Raw genomic sequence first — 19119 nt, 5'->3', positions numbered from 1 at the left:
CATCTTTTTTAATCCTACCTTCCCCACCATCTTGTTCTCTTCATCGCTATTTAATCCCATTAAAAGCCTCTTATATCTATACTGCCCAGCACCTCTTTAATATTAATATGATTATTATTATTAATCTGTCCAACTTGAAAATTTGGTGTGCTCTCTAAATGAATATAACATGCAATTTAATTACTAGATGCTTTTTTAGCTTGTCTAGCTGCTTCAATTGCTTTTTTAGCCTCTGCCAGTAATTTCTGCTTCTTTGGCTTTTCCTTTTTGATCTTTTGCTTGATCTCCATCTTGAGTTGCTCGTGCTTTGCTCTCGCTTCTATCCGCTTGTTGCGTTTCGCTTGAAGACGCGGGCTCTTGCCTCTGGGCGGATACACCATCTCGCTTCGTTTCAGTGGCTGCAAGGTTTTTTCTTCTTCTTGCTGTTGAATGCGATCCAGATATAGTTTGCGCGATTCAGAGACCAGCTCTTCTGGTAAACTAAACCGGTGCCACAGATCGTCAGGTCGCGTGTCCTTGATATTTTTGCGTTGGAAAACGGCCACAAAGAAACCGTTCGTCAAGTGTCGTCGAGGATCAGTGCGTAGTACCATTTTTGCAATTTCTTTGTGGAAAGAAATTAGTCTTCGCCAATTCTCCTTTCTATTTTAGTATAATAATACCTTGATCACTTTCATCAGATGATATCGCTAATCCTCTATCCATGGTTTCCGCAAACATATCGACCAATTTAAATTGTTTCGTTTCTGCCAATATTCTCTTTACGACTTCTTCGTTTTCTTCCGTGTGTATGGAACACGTAGAATATGCAACGCGTTTGACTTTTGGGACTAGATCGATCTTTGGTTAAATATGATGATTGGGAGGAAGAGTATAGAACAGACTACTTACATTTGAATGCATGCAGCACCATCTTGACTTGGAAATCCGATAGCGTCCTCAACCGTTTCTCTTCATTCTCGACTTGTTCTAATCTTTTGTCAGATTACAATAGTGGCAAATACCAATCTCCCCTCGCTTACTTTGTGTCTTTAATAATTCGTCTAGACGATTGACGATACCAGAACCAGAACATGACGGATCGAGTAAAATATATTCTACCTGTTCAAACAGTCAGCATAAATGTATATAACAAGTCCTATTGTTTTAAGCTTACATCTTTGTACATGGGATCTTTGGGGTCTTCTTCTAGGAAGGATGTGTGTTTGGTATGTATATCTAACAATTAAACGTTCTTAGCATGTTGCATATCCATGTAACAGAAATTAACCTTACTCTGACAGTCCGCCTTTGCCGTCAATCGCTTTAAAAGATCCAATCGTTTTCCGTCCTTATCAAATGCGAATATTTTGCCAGTATTACTCATGAGTGCTGATAAATGTGATGTTTTGTTGCCTGGTGCTGCACATCCATCTATGACTGTAGCGTGGTGTGGAGGATTGAGTGCTCTGGCCGGAAGACATGAAGCTTTATCCTGTATGGGTTAGGTTTGTCAGAAAGAAATGGCGAGAGTACTCTCTCAATTAAGTAAATATCAAAGCATGCCTGAAGGATGATGTCGCCAGATTCGTATAACGGATGAGCGTGAAGATCGGTTCCATGTGCAAATACGAGTAATTCGGGTATATGGTAATCGCTGCAGAATTGTTTGGGTTGCAATGCTGAGTAGGGCGTCCCGTCCAGCAGTTCCTGCTCATCTAGATATTTATATCCCTCGGCTGCAAAGTGTTTGATGACGGTTGCAATATCTGTTTTATGCGTATTAACTCGTACAAAGCGTGGTAAATTTACTAGAAAACATGACATCAGGTTCATCGTTCCCAGCTTTTTTTTCAAAACAGATGTAGACATTACCAATATTTCCTTCTCTCAATTCCTCGTTGTCAGTGATTCCCCACTCTTTCTTTATCAACTCCAATGTGTAATAAAGTACATTTCGAAATTCTCGAATTCTCAGTCTCGTCTTGTTTTTGCGAGCGAGTTGCAATCCATCTTTTGAAAATAGCAGGTCGTGGATAAACAATCGGGCCATTGCTCTGTTTTTCACCACCTAGCACCAAATTCAGTAGATGCCCTCCCTGCCAAAAATCAAGAGTGACACACACCTTGCTGTATCGCTCCTTTTGCAAAACGTTCGATCGATCAATTATCTCGTCAATGACTCTTTTGACTGATTTATAAAGTTAGAAAAAGTGGCAACGAAACGATAATGTAACTGCCTGCAGCGATCGATCTTTACATTGCAAGGTTTCGGCGATCAATGCATAAGTTCGCTTCTTGTCGTAAACTTTCGGATCGTTAAGCACGGCTGCTTTCACCGTAAGTCCCTCCTCACTCTCAAGCCGCTCCAAAGTATGCCCGGCCGTGTAGTAGAATTGAAGACGCTCCATGGTGTCCTGAAAATGAAAAGGCAGCAGCAGAAGCGATCAAGGACCCACCCGAGTTCCAAAAAAAGTTTTCCGCAAAAATGCCGCTGCTGCCTGCCTGCCTGCCTGCCTCTCATTGCTTCACACAACACTCACAGCCTTCGCACCTTGGTGAACCCTATGTGGTTCAATATATAATTTATATACCAGGAAACAATGTAAATAATCAATGACAATAGTTAGAAAAATGTACAAGGTGGTGCAGGAAAATATCGACGAATGTTTAGGTTAATAGGAAGATCAGCAATGCAGGTTCTCGCGAGACCTAAAGGTACGAGTCAGTTTATATCTTTCTTTCAAAGATTGTTCTACAAAAAAAGACTTACCGACGTAGATATGCGTACCATCAGACGAAAAACAGAGTCCTGTGGTAGGCAAATCGGGTCCTTGTTGATGTAGATGTACAACTTGATGCTTATCGTAATTCCGAGCATCCACAATGTTCACAAAGGACGTATCCTGTGTAATATTCACAAAAATATTATATGGAGTCATCTAAATTCAACAAAAAAGAAAATACTTGCCTCAGCAAACGCTAGAAAATCCACACTGCCAGCTTTAGAGTACTTGATACTTCGGATTGCGGATAACGGTGACGACAACGCCTAGTTTGCAGGATTTTCAGTAGCGTTCCTCCTCGATGAGTTCAATGTATAATTTACAAACATGTCCTTTAGATGTCAAATCCTGGACGGCCTTCCCAATATTTCGGATATCTACAACTCGCGTGAATCCGAGATCGCAAGCAATGGCGAATTGTGTATCATCCTTCCAGTCTACACACGTATTGACAGAACCCAGAGGCATTTCAAACCTGCCTACCAGCTCTGCAATTCTTGGAGAACGGAAAGAGTAGAGGCGGGCAATATGGTCAGCGCACAGTACCACCATCTTTGTGCCATCCGAACTTATTGAGACTCTGGATACTGGCTGATCAACTTGTATCGATGCTTCGGAAGCAAGTGTAGGCATCGAGAAAATTGAAATATGCTCATCCTCCTTGCTGGCTAGCAGCTTGTTTTCTCCACATACATTTGTCAATGAAATACTGGTGGGGCATTGCTGCGTCCATAAAATTTTCCTCTTTTTGCGCCGGTTATCGTAAACGCTCATAACTCTAAGCTCCCCATTAAGATCTGCTGCAGCAATGTATCCAAGTCTGCAAAAAACGTAAATAACAGCTGGTTTACAAATTGGAGTCTTTTTTTATCTTTTTACCCTGTAGTGATACATGATGGTTTGAATTGAAGACCATCGTTTAGATCGAGATATTGCCCATTTCTGGTATTGTACGTTGCAAGCCCATCTGGCTGGGGGAATACCAGTTGATCGCGGTGTCTTCTTGGTTTGTCCGTGACCCACAGCATATCGCGCGATTGCCTGTATGGTACGTCGTGTATATAAGTTGCATAACAACATGGACAGTTGTACTTTTTCCAATCTTTACACCAAGTGTGCCACAGGATCAGGCTTGATATCGATCTGCCTTATGCATCTAACAAACGATTCATCAAACGCGGACGGTGGTAGTGCTATTGTTGAGCATGGGGCGATGAAAGAGGAACGGGATGCCGGTATTGAATGAGTTGTGTTCATTAAAAAGAAGATAAAAAATAACTAGCATGGTGAATCTTGCATATATGTTTGTGACTAGATGTTAATTAAATGTCTATTGGAAAAAAGCTCGTATGTCGATGATGATGATGATGATAATGATGAGTCCTCTCGGGAGGGCAAGTGCGAGCCACCGAATTTTTTGTCTCCCAGCATGAAATTGGGTTCCTTTTACCTTTTTTTTCTATTCCCTTTTCTAAAGACAGCATGATAAAAAGACCTGATCGGCGGACAGACAGCAATCAGTTGCGACAGTTCACAGCAGCGCAGAATGTATTACATCAAGCAGACGGATCAGCACGGTTTGATATTGGTATTGTCTATTAGCAACGGCCGTTGAATGCTCCCCCAGATCTAAACACGAGAACGTTGACATGCAGGCAACACATCAGTGCTAGTGTCAGTGGTGGGTCCGACGGAGGTGACGATGCGTGACGAGAAGCTAGACGAAGCGACTGTCGAACTTGTGGTTCGACCGGCTGTTGGGGTATCAACGACAACCGAGCGCTTGTGGGAGCGATACCTGAGGAACGCGTTCGAGCCCGTCATCCTAGGTGGTCTGATGCCCCGGACGCTAGTGCAAATTGTAGTCCAAATTCTTAAAGATGATGGTTCTGTGAGTGTATATTTAAATGGATATCCCAGAGAACAAGGTAGGCTCTTACCTGAATGTATGCATAGGTGTTAGCTGCTGCCGTCAATGCCATTTCGCTTGCTCTCTTGGATGCTGGTATACCCATGAAATATATGGCCACAGCCATGTCTTGCATGGTAGATAAGAATACAAAGGAGATTATCATGGATCCAACGGCTGCAGAGCTCAAGGTACCGGATTTCTGTGGAAGCATATGAATTGTCGTTGCTCAAGTTACTGCATAGAACGCAGCATCTGTCCACACATTTGCATTTGATAGCATAAACAAGAGTGCACATGCATTGCTATCTGACTCTATTGGTGATTTTATTCCTGACGAGGTAATGTAATTACAATAACTCTGGTGTTTAGTGTTGGTAAAAGTTTGCGTATGCTGACAGGCAGTTACTGGGTAGTATTTCGCATGTCACGACAAGTGCTTCGAAGCCGCCGGTAAAGTGCACAGTTTCTTACGGTTATCGGTCGAGGAAAAGAAGAGAAAGGAATATCAACAGCAAGCAAACGAATAAATTATTAAGTGTACAGCGTATTGTCACCGGCATCAGCTCTTTGAGTTTCAGTCAGATACTTGAATGATGATGATGATGGCACAACGCATGCCTTGTCGTCTTGTTCGCGACCGATCCAGCTGTTTTCGCCATCCCAATCATGCGACCGCAATATGTGATGAACGAGATCGTCCTTTGCATTGTAGATGGACGAGTTATTTTTGCAGTTTGGAAATGAGCAGCGCAGCGGCGGTGCACCGTGGTGGGAATCAACGAGATGCTGGATAACCGTTTGTCGATGTGTGAATTGCATCTGACAACACGGGCAGCTTGTTGGCAGGATAATACGCGACTTTTTCTTTTCTGCAGATGCAAAGGAGCCAGCAGTGTGGATTTTGAACAAAATTTCCTTGCCATTGTTTACAACTGCTGGACGTGGTGTGGTAGGAATGGGGGAGGGCGATGATGATTCAGGGCAGCTGGGAGAATCAGCTCTGGTGGAGGAAGTGTCGGTGAGAATGACTGATTGTTTCGACTGGGATGGTGAAAAGGTTCCTAAGGGAGGCTCGGTTTTGAGATGCAAGTAGGGTGGGTCAGCGCGAGCTCGTCGGACTGATGCCTGTCTGATGATATGGGAATGACTAAGATGGAAGTGTAAAGCGCCGCGAGAGTTGAATTGCCTTTCACAATGTGGATGCAGGCAACGAAACCGACGTCGCCCTGCATGCTGCGAACGAAAGTGCTGTTCGGATTCAGATGCTCCTCTAGATATTCTGTCGCATATGGTGCATAGTTGCGGTGGATATGTGTTATCGATCAGGGACAACAAAGACAGATACTGGTTATCGATATACAGCGGGTTACTGTAGTATTTGTTTGCAGTAGTAGGAGGTGTCAGAACTGTGTCGTACACTCCGTCGCGCGTCTCCCTGTCGCTCGCTGCTGGAAAGGACCGAGGAATGAAAGTCTCATCAAATCGTTGCATGTAAAAGATTGCAAGAAAGAGAGGGAAAGAAAAGGAGCGACAAAGCAGCAAAAGCTGACCTGCTGCTGTTAAGTTTGACAAACCTTGAGTGAGTTCCCCAAAGCCGGCTGGCGCACCTTGGCAGCCAATAAATTGAATAATAGCTGCTGTAAAATTGATCATGTTCTTCAAAGAGTTCCAGCAAGCGAACAGGGTGATCTGTATTTACATATCACTCATCAGAATGCGGAAATAGGAACATGGGATCTCCAAATCCTTCGAGATATCTTCCTGTTGCCTTTGGAACTAAGATAAACAGGATCAGATAACGGACAAGTTCCACATGCAAGCATGGTGGGTCCAGAGATATTCAGGCACACGCACTTTACATAACACATAGGTGTACATCGATGAACTTCATCTATAAATTAGTAAGACCAGTAGCAAAGTCGTCTCAGTGCATGTAAATTTTAGCATCAAGTACCAGGAGATGGTCTGTCACACTAACTTGTGATCGCTGGCATACCTATACAGATTTATTCCACTTAGTGTTGCAAAGGCTTTTATGATATCGTATTACATGGTTGTGCTTATAGTGTTTAAGACATGTGCCATCGTCTACCGGTTTTTTGATACAAATACATACATCTAGCCTTTTTTCACAGCTTCAAAGGCTCTCCACAGTTGGAGCTGCACCGCGGCAGTGAACACTCTGCATCATTCAGTGTCCGAAGGCATTCTGTGAACTTTAGCCGTTGACAGATGCATTCGAAGCGAGCATCTCTGAATCAGCCGAGGCCTACCAGGGCATCTACGCTGCGCCAGCAAGGGCAAGCGAAAACAGAATCGGCGGCTCGAGACGCAGTTCCTAAGAAGACCACGACGACAACGACAACGACAACGAGAGCCCGCGCCTCAGAAGGTGTGAGGGAGTTTATGGCTGCGCAGAGGGCCACCGCGGCCGCTCGCAAAAAGGCAGCGTCCTCATCGACAGGACCACTGAGAAGTGGTCCGGAACGCCGAGTCATGACCGGTACAGAAAGATATACTTATGACGAAGCTTTCGAAAAGGATGCTGCCTTTGGCACGGATACTCCAAAGAGCAATCTGAAACTGCAAACGGTCTTGCAGCGTGCGAAATCCTCGGGAAAACTTGATCTTTCGAGTCGAGAGCTCACAGCGATACCAAGTGAAGTCTGGGATATGCAAGTATCACGAGGAGGGGGTTTTCTTTTCGTTATTCTGCCAATCGATATATTTTGACAGTTAAGACGTTTCAGGTACCACGTGGATCCCAACAAAATCGTGGTCGATTTCAACTCCTCCGGTGACGCCTGGTATGATAACACGGAATTGATCAAGTTCATTGCCACTGACAACGAGCTGGAGTACATTGATGAACGGCTCGGCCAAGAATTTGGTGCTCTTGTTACCTTGGATGTAAGTGAGCTATACTCATGGATAACTACTGTCGGCCTTACATTACTCACGAAATCTATAGCTGAGGAGCAATAATCTCACCTCGATGCCTGGATCTTTGCATCTATTGCAACAGCTCACTGTTCTCAACTTGTCGCGTAACAAATTTGAGACGATTCCCGAATCTATTTTTGGATTGACCAAGCTGAGAGATTTGGATATGGCACACAACCAACTTACGTCGATACCACAAAATTCGCTGAGCCGCATTCAAAGTCTTGAATTCCTGAACCTTGGGCACAATTCGCTCGAAAATATACCCAGTGATATAGGACAGCTGCCCAAGTTGCGCAGACTCGCTCTAAACAACAATAAGCTGTGCCAATTGCCACCTGTAGAGGAATTGGGAGCCTGGGCGAAGCTTGAGGAATTGCTGCTTGGTAACAATCGACTAACTATATTTTTCCATGGTGAGTAAACAAATATTTGCATTTGCTGCAAATATTAACATTGGCTTTTTGCAGGCAATGGTTGTCTGGAATTACCAGCTCTTCATCGGATCGATGTGCATCACAATAATCTATCCGCGCTTGCAGAAAGCGGTGAAAATTGTCTGGTCCAGATGCCCAACCTCAAGGAGCTGCTAGCTGCACGGAATCAGTTCGCAAATGACCAAAGCTTGGACGTATTACAGGGCAGCGCCAATCTGATGACCCTCGATATTTCATCGAACCAATTTTCAGAGCTACCCAAGGTGCTTTGGTGTCTTACGAGCTTGCGACGTTTGGATATTGGAGCGAATTTGCTGCGATCTCTTCCACAACAGCTGGGAACCTTACCAGAGTTGGCATTCTTAAGCTGGGAAGGCAATCCGCTGCGTTCTGCACCTAGGAATGTATCCATGGCTCAACTCATAGAGTCTCTTCGGACCAAAGCGACGTTGGAGGATCAGGGTAAGAGTTTTGCATCGATAAATACAGCGAGTATGAATGTTCACGGTCTAGCTTTAGATGAGCAAGGTGCGGGCAGCATTGCGGATGACGTTCAGGAGGACATGGCAGAAGACAACAAGCGTATCCACGGTGGATTGGCTACAGCTGCTCCTGCAAAGTCAACAGCAGATGCATCGGTGGATACGGAGCCGATCAAAGCATCCGGCACACTTGATTTATCTCGAAAGGGACTGGATGACGTCGATTCTACTTTGCTCACAACGTATCCTGTTACTCTCAACTTGAGCTACAATGGATTGACCAAGGTTCCAATGTCATTGGAAATGTTGTCAAGTACCTTGGTAAACCTCAAGCTGGACCACAACAAACTGGAATCTATATCTTTGAAATCATCTATTGTGTTTACAGCGCTCAAGACGCTGGATATCTCCCACAACCGTCTTTCAGTTATCAATGCTGGTGATGGTGATCAGATATCTTTTCCCAAGCTCACCGAGCTCATTGTTAATTTCAACACTATTACGTCTTTACCCGAGAATTTGCGTGATCTGTTGCCTTGTCTCCAAATTCTGCGGGCTAATTCGAACAAGATTGAGCAGATATTACCTAGCACCTTGCAGGGCCTCGAGATTATAGATCTGGCCAACAATGATATTGCAAAACTACCACCAGAAATTGGACTCATTACTTCTATCCGTGAGTTGGTGTTGTACGGCAACAGGTAAGTTGCTGATACGAGCGCTGCTGCTTTTCATCATCGCGCCGCTCAAAATAAAATCCTATTTAGGTTTCGTGTTCCCCGTCCTGCGCTTTTGGACCAAGGAACTGCAGCCGTATTGGAATTCTTGCGTGGTCGAGTGCCACAGTAGTATTATTCGCTGGCTTGTATCGTACGAGTAAAAAAGAATCCAGGGGTGTTTCTAGAAATTGGATGCTGCCTACGGGGAGAAGCTTGCTTGCTTGCCAAAAAAAAAGAAAAATGCATTAATTGAAAATAAGGATACCATCTGCATGATTCAACTCTGTTAGATTGTACTACTATTCAATAATGATTTGAAGAGAGGAGAACAGAAGAGAAAAGTTGTACTGTATTCGGCGGATATACGTTGCTCAATGTAGAAGAAAGAAAAACACGCCTGAGAGCGAAACATCACCAGGGTGTCGGAGAACTTTGCCCACAATGGCAAGAACCAATGAATGCCTCGTCTGCAAGTTGGGAGAGTTTTGCGACCGGACTTGGGCTTTTCCTTCTTTAACGCGTGCTTATGAGTTCTGGTGAGTATTATTATGCTGAGCCGTCGGCAGCTCCATGCTTTGCCCAAGTTGCTTGCAAACCGGCCCATCAGTCCATGTGAAAGCAGCACGGCATTAACTGGGATGCCCGCCTCGTAGTTTCCAATCACGACATTAGCAAAACCATTCAAGTGGTTGCCAAAGATGCCAAAACCGGCAAGCAGATCAAGTTGGCATACACCAACAAAAAAATCACAGGGAACGGGTCGTTCGGTGTAGTCTATCAAACGAAGCTGGTCGACACCAACGAGGACGCAGCCATAAAGAAAGTGCTCCAAGACAAACGATTCAAGGTATATGGTTATTGCGTATATACTAGATATATGTATGCTTTGCACTGACCGATATGATTGCAGAACCGCGAATTGCAGTTGATGCGAATAGTCGATCATCCCAATGTTTGTCGGTTAAAGTCGTATTTTTACAATCAAGTGGAAAATAAGGTAGAACGGAATCAGAATATTGCGTGGGGGGTTACAAAGTAAGAAGCTGAACCATCAAGTTGTGATCGACATAGCAAGAGGAGGTTTATTTGAATTTGGTTATGGAATATGTGCCCGATACTTTGTTTCGTGCCATCCGACATTATGCCAAGCAGAAACAATCCATGCCGATCATGCTTGTACGCGTATACATCTATCAAGTGATTAGAGCGCTGGCGTATATTCATTCACTTGGCATTTGCCATCGTGACATCAAGCCGCAAAATGTCTTACTGGATCCGGTAACGGGGATCTGCAAAATGTGTGACTTTGGCAGGTGAGACAGGAAAATCAGACGATGGAGTGGAGAACTAGACTGACACGCACGGCCGTTTTTGTGCTCGGTACTACGTCGTCTTGTCAGTGCCAAGGTCCTTGTGCCAGGTGAACCAAACGTTTCTTATATTTGTTCAAGGTATTATCGCGCGCCGGAATTGATATTTGGCGCAACGAATTACACACTCAGCATTGACATATGGTCCACTGGATGTGTCTTGGCGGAACTGTTGCTGGGCCAACCGTTCTTCCCAGGAGACAGCGGCATTGATCAGCTGGTGGAAATCATAAAGATCCTTGGCACACCGTCAAAAGACGAGATTGCAGCCATGAATGCAAGCTACGTAGAACATAGATTCCCTCAAATCAAACCTCATTCTTTATCCAAGGTAAGAGAGGAGAAAAGAATAGAAAAGAGAAAATTTCTGTTTTTAGAGGTAGTATGCTGATCCGTGCTCTGTATTATGTAGATCTTTGCCGGTGCTCCGGATGAGGCGGTTGATTTAATCACAAAAATGCTTCAGTATCATCCGCAGCACAGAGTGTCGGCGATCGAGGCGCTGTGTCACCCATTCTTCGATCCTCTTCGTGATCCCGCAGGCACTATGCCCAACGGTCAACCATTCCCTCCTCTGTTCGATTTCTCGGCTCACGGTGAGTGGTGATAGATAATAGAGAGATATGTGTCATCGATGACCAAAAAGCTTATTTGTATTTGGGGAATAGAATTGTCGATTAGACCGGACTTGGTGCCGAGACTTGTGCCACCTCAGTGCGAGCAGGAACTGCTGGCACGAGGAATTGATGTCCATAACTTTCAGCCCCTATCAGCCGAGCAACTCAAGATGTCGTCCCAACATGCGTAGGGACAAGGAGACGTCCGCACAGAGAAAGGAGATCTGATGGTGATGAATTATTAGAGACAAAGGTCCCCTCTTAGCGCCTGAATCCTTGCTCTGCCCTGGCTCGGCGTTCCAAGGGTTGAGCCTGTCTCGTGCCAGAAAAGTTCCGAACCATGAACAGTGAAAATGCTTATACCTGTGTGCTACAGACAGCTGTACGATAGTTTACCTTTTGAGATTCTAATACACGAGGACCTTCGTTCTGTAACATTATCTCCTTGCAAAAAACGCACAAAGAGAGTCCATGACTGTCTCACGTGTATGCTGCGGTGTGTTGCTTGGCAAAATCGAATCTCGCCAGCAGTCCAGCTTGGTATCGACAGAAACACAACACGCGCGTGGCCAAATCTCAATTGAGAGCTGAGTTTACCCGGAGAGCAACTGCGATCCAATTACACGGCGTAGAGCCCGCCTGCGTCACGAAAGACCTACCACAGCTTGGTCTTTAAATTTCAGCACTTTCGCGTCCGCCTGCCTTCCCCTTTCTTCTTTTTTTTTCTCGCTACCTTTTCTTGTCTTCACTTTAATCTATATCACACACACACAATGGAGGAAGAAGTTGCTGCTGTAAGTGCTCGTCTAAAAACACGCTCGCAAAACAGACACGCCCTGCAGGCACAGGGCCCGTTCTGTTGCGACGCATACAACAGATAGGCTCAGCAATCTTGCCCATCTGCTCGTCATCTCTACTTTCCTGTACTCATCTCGACCACCATCTCTGCATAGTTGGTTATTGACAACGGTTCCGGTATGTGCAAGGCCGGTTTCGCCGGTGATGACGCCCCTCGTGCTGTAAGTACACCCACAGAATAGTTGGTCCGTCGGGACGTGGTGCGGTCAAGACTCTCTCTTGCCCCGGGCTGGCGGACCTCTATTTTCCATGGAAACGAGACAAAAAAGCAAGAATTCTGACACTTGGCATGCGTTAGGTCTTCCCATCCATTGTCGGCCGTCCTCGCCACACCGGCGTCATGGTCGGTATGGGTCAAAAGGACTCCTACGTGGGTGACGAGGCTCAATCCAAGAGAGGTATCCTTACTCTCCGTTACCCCATTGAACACGGTATCGTGACCAACTGGGACGATATGGAGAAGATCTGGCACCACACCTTCTACAATGAACTCCGTGTTGCCCCCGAGGAACACCCCGTTCTCTTGACCGAAGCTCCCTTGAACCCCAAGTCTAACCGCGAGAAGATGACCCAGATCATGTTTGAAACCTTCAACGCCCCCGCTTTCTACGTCGCCATCCAGGCCGTCCTTTCCCTCTACGCTTCCGGTCGTACCACCGGTATCGTCCTCGACTCTGGTGATGGTGTCACCCACACTGTCCCCATCTACGAAGGTTATGCCCTCCCACACGCTATTCTCCGTCTCGACATGGCCGGTCGTGACTTGACTGAATACCTCGTCCGCATCCTCGTCGAGCGCGGTCACTCCTTCACCACCACTGCTGAGCGTGAAATTGTCCGTGATATCAAGGAAAAGCTCTGTTACGTCGCTCTCGACTTTGAGCAGGAAATGCAGACTGCCGCTCAGTCCTCTGCCCTTGAAAAGTCCTACGAATTACCTGACGGTCAGGTCATCACCGTTGGCAACGAACGGTAAGCTACAACTCTCCTTCTCCTCCTCCTCTGCCGCTTCAGAGCTTAGACTAATCTCTGTATCCATCCTCCAGTTTCCGTGCTCCTGAAGCTCTCTTCCAACCTTCTCTCCTCGGTCTTGAAACCGCTGGTATCCACGAGACTGCATACAACTCCATCATGAAGTGTGATGTCGATATCCGTAAGGATCTCTACTCCAACGTTGTCATGGTAATTATCGGTTAAGGATCTCGAGTGTACTCTCTTGTGGCGCATATTAAGCTCCGTTACCTGTTTTTAGTCTGGTGGTACCACCATGTACCCTGGTATTGCCGACCGTATGCAGAAGGAAATCACCGCCTTGGCACCAAGCTCCATGAAGATCAAGATTGTTGCTCCTCCCGAACGCAAGTACTCCGTTTGGATCGGTGGTTCCATCTTGGCTTCCCTTTCCACCTTCCAGGTATGTCATTACATGAGATTTTTCTTCTTTGCAGCAAAGCTAACAAGGTTTTGCTTTATCAAAAAAAAGGCTATGTGGATCAGCAAACAAGTAAGTACACGCTAGGCTGTATGTGAGTTTGTCAGGAAAGGGATGTTAACCGCATGCTTCATAGGAATACGACGAATCTGGTCCCTCTATTGTCCACCGCAAGTGCTTCTAAGTCTAACGCTTTACCCAGCAACAAAAATTCATCGTATTCGAATAAAATTTGCGTACCCCATATCAATCCATCCATGTTTTTTGGTCGCTTTAGTGAGGGATGCGTGCACAGCATTTCGAAAGGGAGGATCAGATTAAAGAAGACTATTTGTTTTTTTTTTTCAGTAAAAAAGGGTATCTTTCAGTTAACTAACAAGCAGTGACGATATGATAGTATCTATACGAAACAATATCATTATAAAGTATATATCTGGTTTCATGATCTTCAAAGTTTCAGAAACTCAGAAATGCTCAGATCTTCTTTAGAGAACACTGGAACATCTACATATGGATAGTCTGCACGGCTAGCCACAGTGTGCATGTGCTGCGTGTCAATCAAAAGTGACATCTATAATATACGTATGTACAGTTGACCTGAGAATGTGGCACGATGTGGACACATTCCGACAAGTGCAGCGTGTATCAAGAACATGACTAGGTGGGACGACCGCTTTCATTTCAATGTGCTGCTGGGCATCCTGGCAGCGGAGAACTGGATTTGCGGAATGCAGTCGCCATACATTTTCCAATGAGTGGCATTTACGTACATGTAAATAAAGTTGATTCCGGATGCGTATGTAGTGGATCTGTTTATCTTAAATTGAACTTTCATATTACCAAAAAAGACGGATTAGGGGACGAGCAGTGCATCCTATCCATTTGAAAACGGATATCTGTAATAAGCGATTCAAGCGACTGTTATTCTCAATTTACGCTTGGATGAATAATGCATAGCATATCTAACGCACGTGGTCAACGAGCAAGTGTTCTATCAGCCATGAGAATCTGACTGCTTATGCACATACATACAATATTGACTGTCAAATGCAATGAATTTTCATGTACCTCCACTGAGCACTTTTATGGCCAAACTTTAGGCTACATAAACTATCGAGATGTCCAACAATCTTGCATTGACAGGAGATACATCATTCTTGTGATCTTCAACGAGAACGAGCTGATGCAAGGAGCGATTGTATTCAATATAAACAGTAAACGCTGAGGCAACGTACAGGCTGATTTCCTACAAGGTTCGCTGGGATTGCCCTCTTTTGCTTGATACCGGATTGTCTCGTGCATATGCGAGTTTTCATTGTCTGTTGCTTTATCGAATAATGAATAAACAAAGGTACGAGGCCTATCTTCATCACTTCGTTGTACTTTGCAGTTTATACAGGGATATAGTTGGTCGCGGTACAGACAATGATTTTTGCGGAGTGGCCGCAAATGGGGGAAGACACGAAAAAGCAAAATCGGACATCCTCTTCTCTCTTTCCTTCACCTATTTCCTGACGTGTCGTTTTACTAACTTTTGATATGCTCCCTGACGATCTATCAAAATTACGCGTTGTCGATCTTCGTGAAGAATTGACAAAGAGGAATCTCCCAACCAAGGGCAAGAAGGATGAGCTTGTGGCACGTCTGCAGGAAGCGGTGAACAGCGAGAAGCAGAATGCAGCAGCAACTAATGGAGAAGAAGAAAAAGAAGAAGAAGAAGAGACCAACCCAGAGACCGACGTAGACAATCAAGCGTCGGGATCTGAGCAGGAGAAGGAACAGCTGCCAACTGAAAAGGTTCCTGAAGAATCGGGTCCTGCTGAACCAGCAGCAGCAGCAGCAGCAGCAGCAACGTCTGCAGAGACCGAAAATGTCGCTCCCGCTGGAGAAGCACCCAAAGCTGAGGAACAGACTCAAAAGGAAGAATCTGCGCAGAATGAAACAGCATCCATTGCTGAAGAAAGGACGCAGGAACCTCCAACAGCGAAAGCAGAGGAAAAAGCTGAATCGTTAGACAAAACAGAATCTACGGAAACCGATTCGGAAAGAGGGACAAAGCGTAAGCGTGAAGTTACAGAAGAAAAGCCGAACACTGGTAAGCAATGGCGCGCGCAGAAAGGAAGCAAGATGGATCGAGTTCTAACGAGCCCGTTTCTGTAGCTCCAGTAGAACCTGAAACTGAGCAAAAGCAGGATGAAACGCAGGCAGTAAGTTACTAGTGTATGTTTATAATAGCATAACAAATGCTAAGATGTTTATTTTTCTTTCAAGCAACCGGCAAAGAAGGTTCGGTCAGAATCTGAAGAAGCTGCAAATAGTGTCGAAAGCTCTGCATTGTATATAAAAGGATTCCTTCGCCCTTTAGTGGCCAAAAAGGTCAAGGAGCAACTGCTTGATAGTTACGGCACTGTTAAGAAATGGTGGATGGATGCTATTAAAACTCACTGCTACGTTGTAGTAAGTACGATGCCAATTCTTGGATGGTTGGATATCTACATCTCACAATGTCTAGTACGAATCCAATGATCAAGCACAAGAAGCATTCAAAGGTATTGATGGTATCGAGTTCCCGAAAGGACACGGAAACAAGTTGCAAGTAGAAGGTATCACACCTGAGCAAGCCGATATCCTTATTGAACAGGAACAAAATGCAGCAGATAAGCGGGAGATTTTCGATTGCGAAGCTGCCCTCGCTTTGTTACGGGAGGGCCAGAGTCTTTCTCCAGCAGTGACAACTGGAGAGACACGGCGGCCTCGATTCCTTGGTCTCAGTCAGATCAACCGACAGCTGCAAAGAGGTAATGGAAATTCGCAACAATGGCGTCCTCCTGATACTAAATATTACATTGTATTTTCATTATTAGCCGCCACCGACAGTCAATCCTCGCCGACAGCTGCTGCTCCTGCTCCTATTCCCGCTGCAACAGCCGCCCCTATTCCTCCTCCAGCACCCGCCAAACCTATGCCTGCATTGGATGATTTGTTTCGCAAGACACAGGCCGAACCACAGCTCTACTATCTTCCTGTGCCCGAAGATGTTGCTCAGGAACGGCTATCTCAAATGAGAAACAACGTACACAGGGATTAAAAGCTACTTTGTTGCTGTGAATCTTGGAAAAATGCGCATAGTATATTACGATCTACTCTTTTGTCCTTTTTTTTCTCTTTGTCATTTATCAAAAAATCAAAAAGCACGGATTCGCACAGCTTTGCAAGTTTAATCGCTTTCGAGAGTGACTCATATGTCTTTTGCTTGTATTACGGACGAGTGGCTTCACTTCTTACATCGGTATATGGATAAGCTGTTTCTAGCAAAGGTATCATCATGGGAACGCAAAATACCGTTTTTGTGCATCGATCTATATCACGGAGAAGTATCGATGAATAAAATAAATAAACCATCAGAGGCATGGAAAACAACAATCAAGGATTTGTTGCAACATATTGCTTCAAGTAAATGGTACTGATTAAAGCAAAGGTTCGGAGGGGAACCAGCCAAGGGCGGGCGAGTGTCGAAAAAAAAATTCCCAAAAAACACGACTCGGTGAACTTGCACGGTGACAGATCTCAATACTCTAAAGGAAAGGAAAGGGATCCTCTTGCCTCTTTTAGGCCACGTAAAAAAATGAGGCCCAATAAAAACTGTGTCGTATCAGTAAACTTTCCGGTCTCCTTTTCCTTCTTTTCCCCCACAATCGCAATGTTGAGATCGCTCGCAACTGCTACGAGAACTGGCAAAGCTGTTGTCCGTCCTGCCGCGTTGCAGGCTGCCGTATGTGTTACAAACTAACTGAGCTATGCTCTCTTCGAGTCCCATTCATATATTCACGCACGATATACCTATTGATAGCGCACATATGTCTTTCCTGCTGGTCAGCGAGAGGTAAAGCTATACTTCTTTTTTCACTTTTTGCAAGATTCACGTTCGGTTAAATCACGTGGGTTGTAGCTGTTGAATGAACGCTTGGAACAAAATGATCCTGAAATGTTCAATATCATTGAAAATGAAAAGAAGCGACAACGCGAAAGCGTTTGCTTGATTCCTTCCGAGGTGAGTATTTTTATCTTGAGTCCATTGGCTATCGCCATCAGACAGCTAAGAAAGCGGGCTTGACAGAACTTCACCTCCCGTGCCGTCATGGATGCCCTTGGCAGCGTCATGCAAAACAAATACTCAGAAGGTTACCCCGGTGCCAGGTAAGAGCATCCTCCTGTTTTCTTCTGCAGAGTGATATTAAACGCGATAATACTATTATAGATATTATGGTGGCAATGAATTTATTGACATGTCTGAACTCTTGTGCCAAAAGCGTGCTCTGGAAGCCTTTGATCTCGATCCTGAAAAGTGGGGTGTTAACGTCCAAGCCCTTTCAGGTGCACCTGCCAACTTGTACGTGTACAGCGCTGTCATGAAGCCGCACGATCGACTCATGGGTCTTGATCTTCCTCACGGTGGACAGTAAGTGATGAGATATTTGGTATGGAAAGGTAGATGCACAACAAGCTGACAGGATGTTGTCCTTTGTTCAAGCTTGTCTCATGGTTACCAGACACCCACCAAGAAGATTTCTGCCGTTTCTTCGTATTTCGAGACCTTCCCCTACAGATTGGATGAAAAGACTGGCAGAATCGATTACGACGCACTGGAAGCCAATGCTCTGCTGTACCGTCCCAAAGTAATCGTTGCCGGTGCCAGTGCATATGCTCGCAACATCGACTATGCGCGCATGAAAGAAATTGCCGACAAGGCTGGTGCCTACCTGATGGCTGATATGGCACACATATCCGGCTTGGTCGCTGCTGGCGTTTTGCCGGGACCCTTTGAACATGCTGATATCGTTACTACGACCACACACAAGTCTTTGCGTGGTCCTCGTGGTTCTATGATCTTCTTCCGCAAGGGAGTCCGCAAGACAGACAAGAAAGGAAACCAGGTCATGTATGACCTTGAAGGACCCATCAACCAATCCGTTTTCCCTGGCCACCAAGGCGGCCCTCACAATCACACCATCGCTGCCCTCGCAGTCGCGCTCAAGCAAGTCAAATCTCCTCTTTTCAAAGAATACCAAGAGCAAGTATTAAAGAACAACCAAGCATTCGCCAACGCATTCACACAGCTCGGATACGACCTCGTCTCCGGCGGTTCCGATAACCATTTGCTTCTCGTCAACCTCAAGCCCAAGGGCATCGACGGTGCACGTGTCGAACGTGTACTCGAACTCGTCAACATTGCAGCTAACAAGAACACCGTGCCAGGCGACAAGAGTGCCTTGATCCCTGGCGGTCTCCGTATCGGTACCCCGGCAATGACCAGCCGAGGTCTCAAGGAACAAGACTTTGCAAAGATCGCTGGTTTCATCGACGATGCTGTCAATATCGCAGTACAAGAGAAGGGCAAGGTCCAGGGCACTAAATTGGCCGACTTTAAGGCACACATCGGTAACGGCGAGCATATCCAAGATATCCAAGAACTCAAGAAACAGGTTGCCGCTTTCGCATCCGAGTTCCCCACAGTTGGTTTCTATGAATCTGAGATGAAATTGTAAAATAATACGTAGTCGTTAGAAGTATCACCACTCCCTCT

General features: G+C 45.4%; 9 protein-coding genes across 9 annotated transcripts; 6 read left to right on the top strand and 3 right to left on the bottom strand.

Moving 5' to 3' along the window:
• Positions 1–176: 176 nt before the first annotated feature.
• VTP01DRAFT_1094 (uncharacterized protein) lies at positions 177–2390 on the bottom strand (the record flags this gene model as incomplete). The annotated part of the gene is made up of 10 exons (XM_069379357.1): positions 177–604; positions 663–830; positions 892–969; positions 1023–1101; positions 1157–1218; positions 1276–1474; positions 1546–1790; positions 1855–2050; positions 2106–2170; positions 2240–2390. 10 exons carry the CDS (start codon positions 2388–2390, stop codon positions 177–179), a joined length of 1671 nt encoding a protein of 556 aa, XP_069238502.1.
• Positions 2391–2605: 215 nt separating this feature from the next.
• Positions 2606–4022, bottom strand: VTP01DRAFT_1093 (uncharacterized protein; the record flags this gene model as incomplete). Its single annotated transcript, XM_069379346.1, has 6 exons — positions 2606–2691; positions 2753–2885; positions 2951–3031; positions 3093–3585; positions 3645–3806; positions 3874–4022. The coding sequence occupies 6 exons, from the start codon at positions 4020–4022 to the stop codon at positions 2606–2608; spliced, it is 1104 nt and encodes a 367-aa protein (XP_069238501.1).
• Positions 4023–4247: 225 nt separating this feature from the next.
• Positions 4248–5204, top strand: VTP01DRAFT_1092 (uncharacterized protein; the record flags this gene model as incomplete). The annotated part of the gene is made up of 5 exons (XM_069379335.1): positions 4248–4353; positions 4421–4656; positions 4722–4865; positions 4920–5015; positions 5091–5204. The coding sequence occupies 5 exons, from the start codon at positions 4248–4250 to the stop codon at positions 5202–5204; spliced, it is 696 nt and encodes a 231-aa protein (XP_069238500.1).
• Positions 5205–5208: 4 nt separating this feature from the next.
• Positions 5209–6168, bottom strand: VTP01DRAFT_1091 (uncharacterized protein; the record flags this gene model as incomplete). Its single annotated transcript, XM_069379324.1, has 1 exon — positions 5209–6168. One exon carries the CDS (start codon positions 6166–6168, stop codon positions 5209–5211), a length of 960 nt encoding a protein of 319 aa, XP_069238499.1.
• A 741-nt stretch (positions 6169–6909) lies between these two features.
• Positions 6910–9388, top strand: VTP01DRAFT_1090 (uncharacterized protein; the record flags this gene model as incomplete). Its single annotated transcript, XM_069379313.1, has 6 exons — positions 6910–7352; positions 7428–7587; positions 7649–8036; positions 8091–8519; positions 8577–9240; positions 9307–9388. 6 exons carry the CDS (start codon positions 6910–6912, stop codon positions 9386–9388), a joined length of 2166 nt encoding a protein of 721 aa, XP_069238498.1.
• A 396-nt stretch (positions 9389–9784) lies between these two features.
• Positions 9785–11436, top strand: VTP01DRAFT_1089 (uncharacterized protein; the record flags this gene model as incomplete). The annotated part of the gene is made up of 7 exons (XM_069379301.1): positions 9785–9794; positions 9912–10105; positions 10169–10255; positions 10330–10571; positions 10659–10959; positions 11041–11224; positions 11297–11436. 7 exons carry the CDS (start codon positions 9785–9787, stop codon positions 11434–11436), a joined length of 1158 nt encoding a protein of 385 aa, XP_069238497.1.
• Positions 11437–12018: 582 nt separating this feature from the next.
• On the top strand, positions 12019–13719 carry VTP01DRAFT_1088 (actin; the record flags this gene model as incomplete). The annotated part of the gene is made up of 7 exons (XM_069379290.1): positions 12019–12039; positions 12199–12264; positions 12402–13075; positions 13150–13285; positions 13356–13517; positions 13587–13607; positions 13672–13719. The coding sequence occupies 7 exons, from the start codon at positions 12019–12021 to the stop codon at positions 13717–13719; spliced, it is 1128 nt and encodes a 375-aa protein (XP_069238496.1).
• A 1355-nt stretch (positions 13720–15074) lies between these two features.
• On the top strand, positions 15075–16623 carry VTP01DRAFT_1087 (uncharacterized protein; the record flags this gene model as incomplete). The annotated part of the gene is made up of 5 exons (XM_069379279.1): positions 15075–15630; positions 15696–15742; positions 15807–15992; positions 16048–16333; positions 16400–16623. The coding sequence occupies 5 exons, from the start codon at positions 15075–15077 to the stop codon at positions 16621–16623; spliced, it is 1299 nt and encodes a 432-aa protein (XP_069238495.1).
• Positions 16624–17235: 612 nt separating this feature from the next.
• VTP01DRAFT_1086 (uncharacterized protein) lies at positions 17236–19081 on the top strand (the record flags this gene model as incomplete). Its single annotated transcript, XM_069379268.1, has 6 exons — positions 17236–17307; positions 17386–17418; positions 17485–17586; positions 17653–17732; positions 17794–17994; positions 18067–19081. The coding sequence occupies 6 exons, from the start codon at positions 17236–17238 to the stop codon at positions 19079–19081; spliced, it is 1503 nt and encodes a 500-aa protein (XP_069238494.1).
• Positions 19082–19119: the final 38 nt, after the last annotated feature.

The sequence above is a fragment of the Rhizomucor pusillus genome, assembly GCF_041956525.1.
Source record: "Rhizomucor pusillus strain CBS 183.67 unplaced genomic scaffold VTP01scaffold_10, whole genome shotgun sequence".
Taxonomy (NCBI): Eukaryota; Fungi; Mucoromycota; class Mucoromycetes; order Mucorales; family Lichtheimiaceae; genus Rhizomucor; species Rhizomucor pusillus.
Note: the sequence above shows the minus strand (reverse complement) of the source record. Positions and strands in the feature narration are given on the sequence as shown.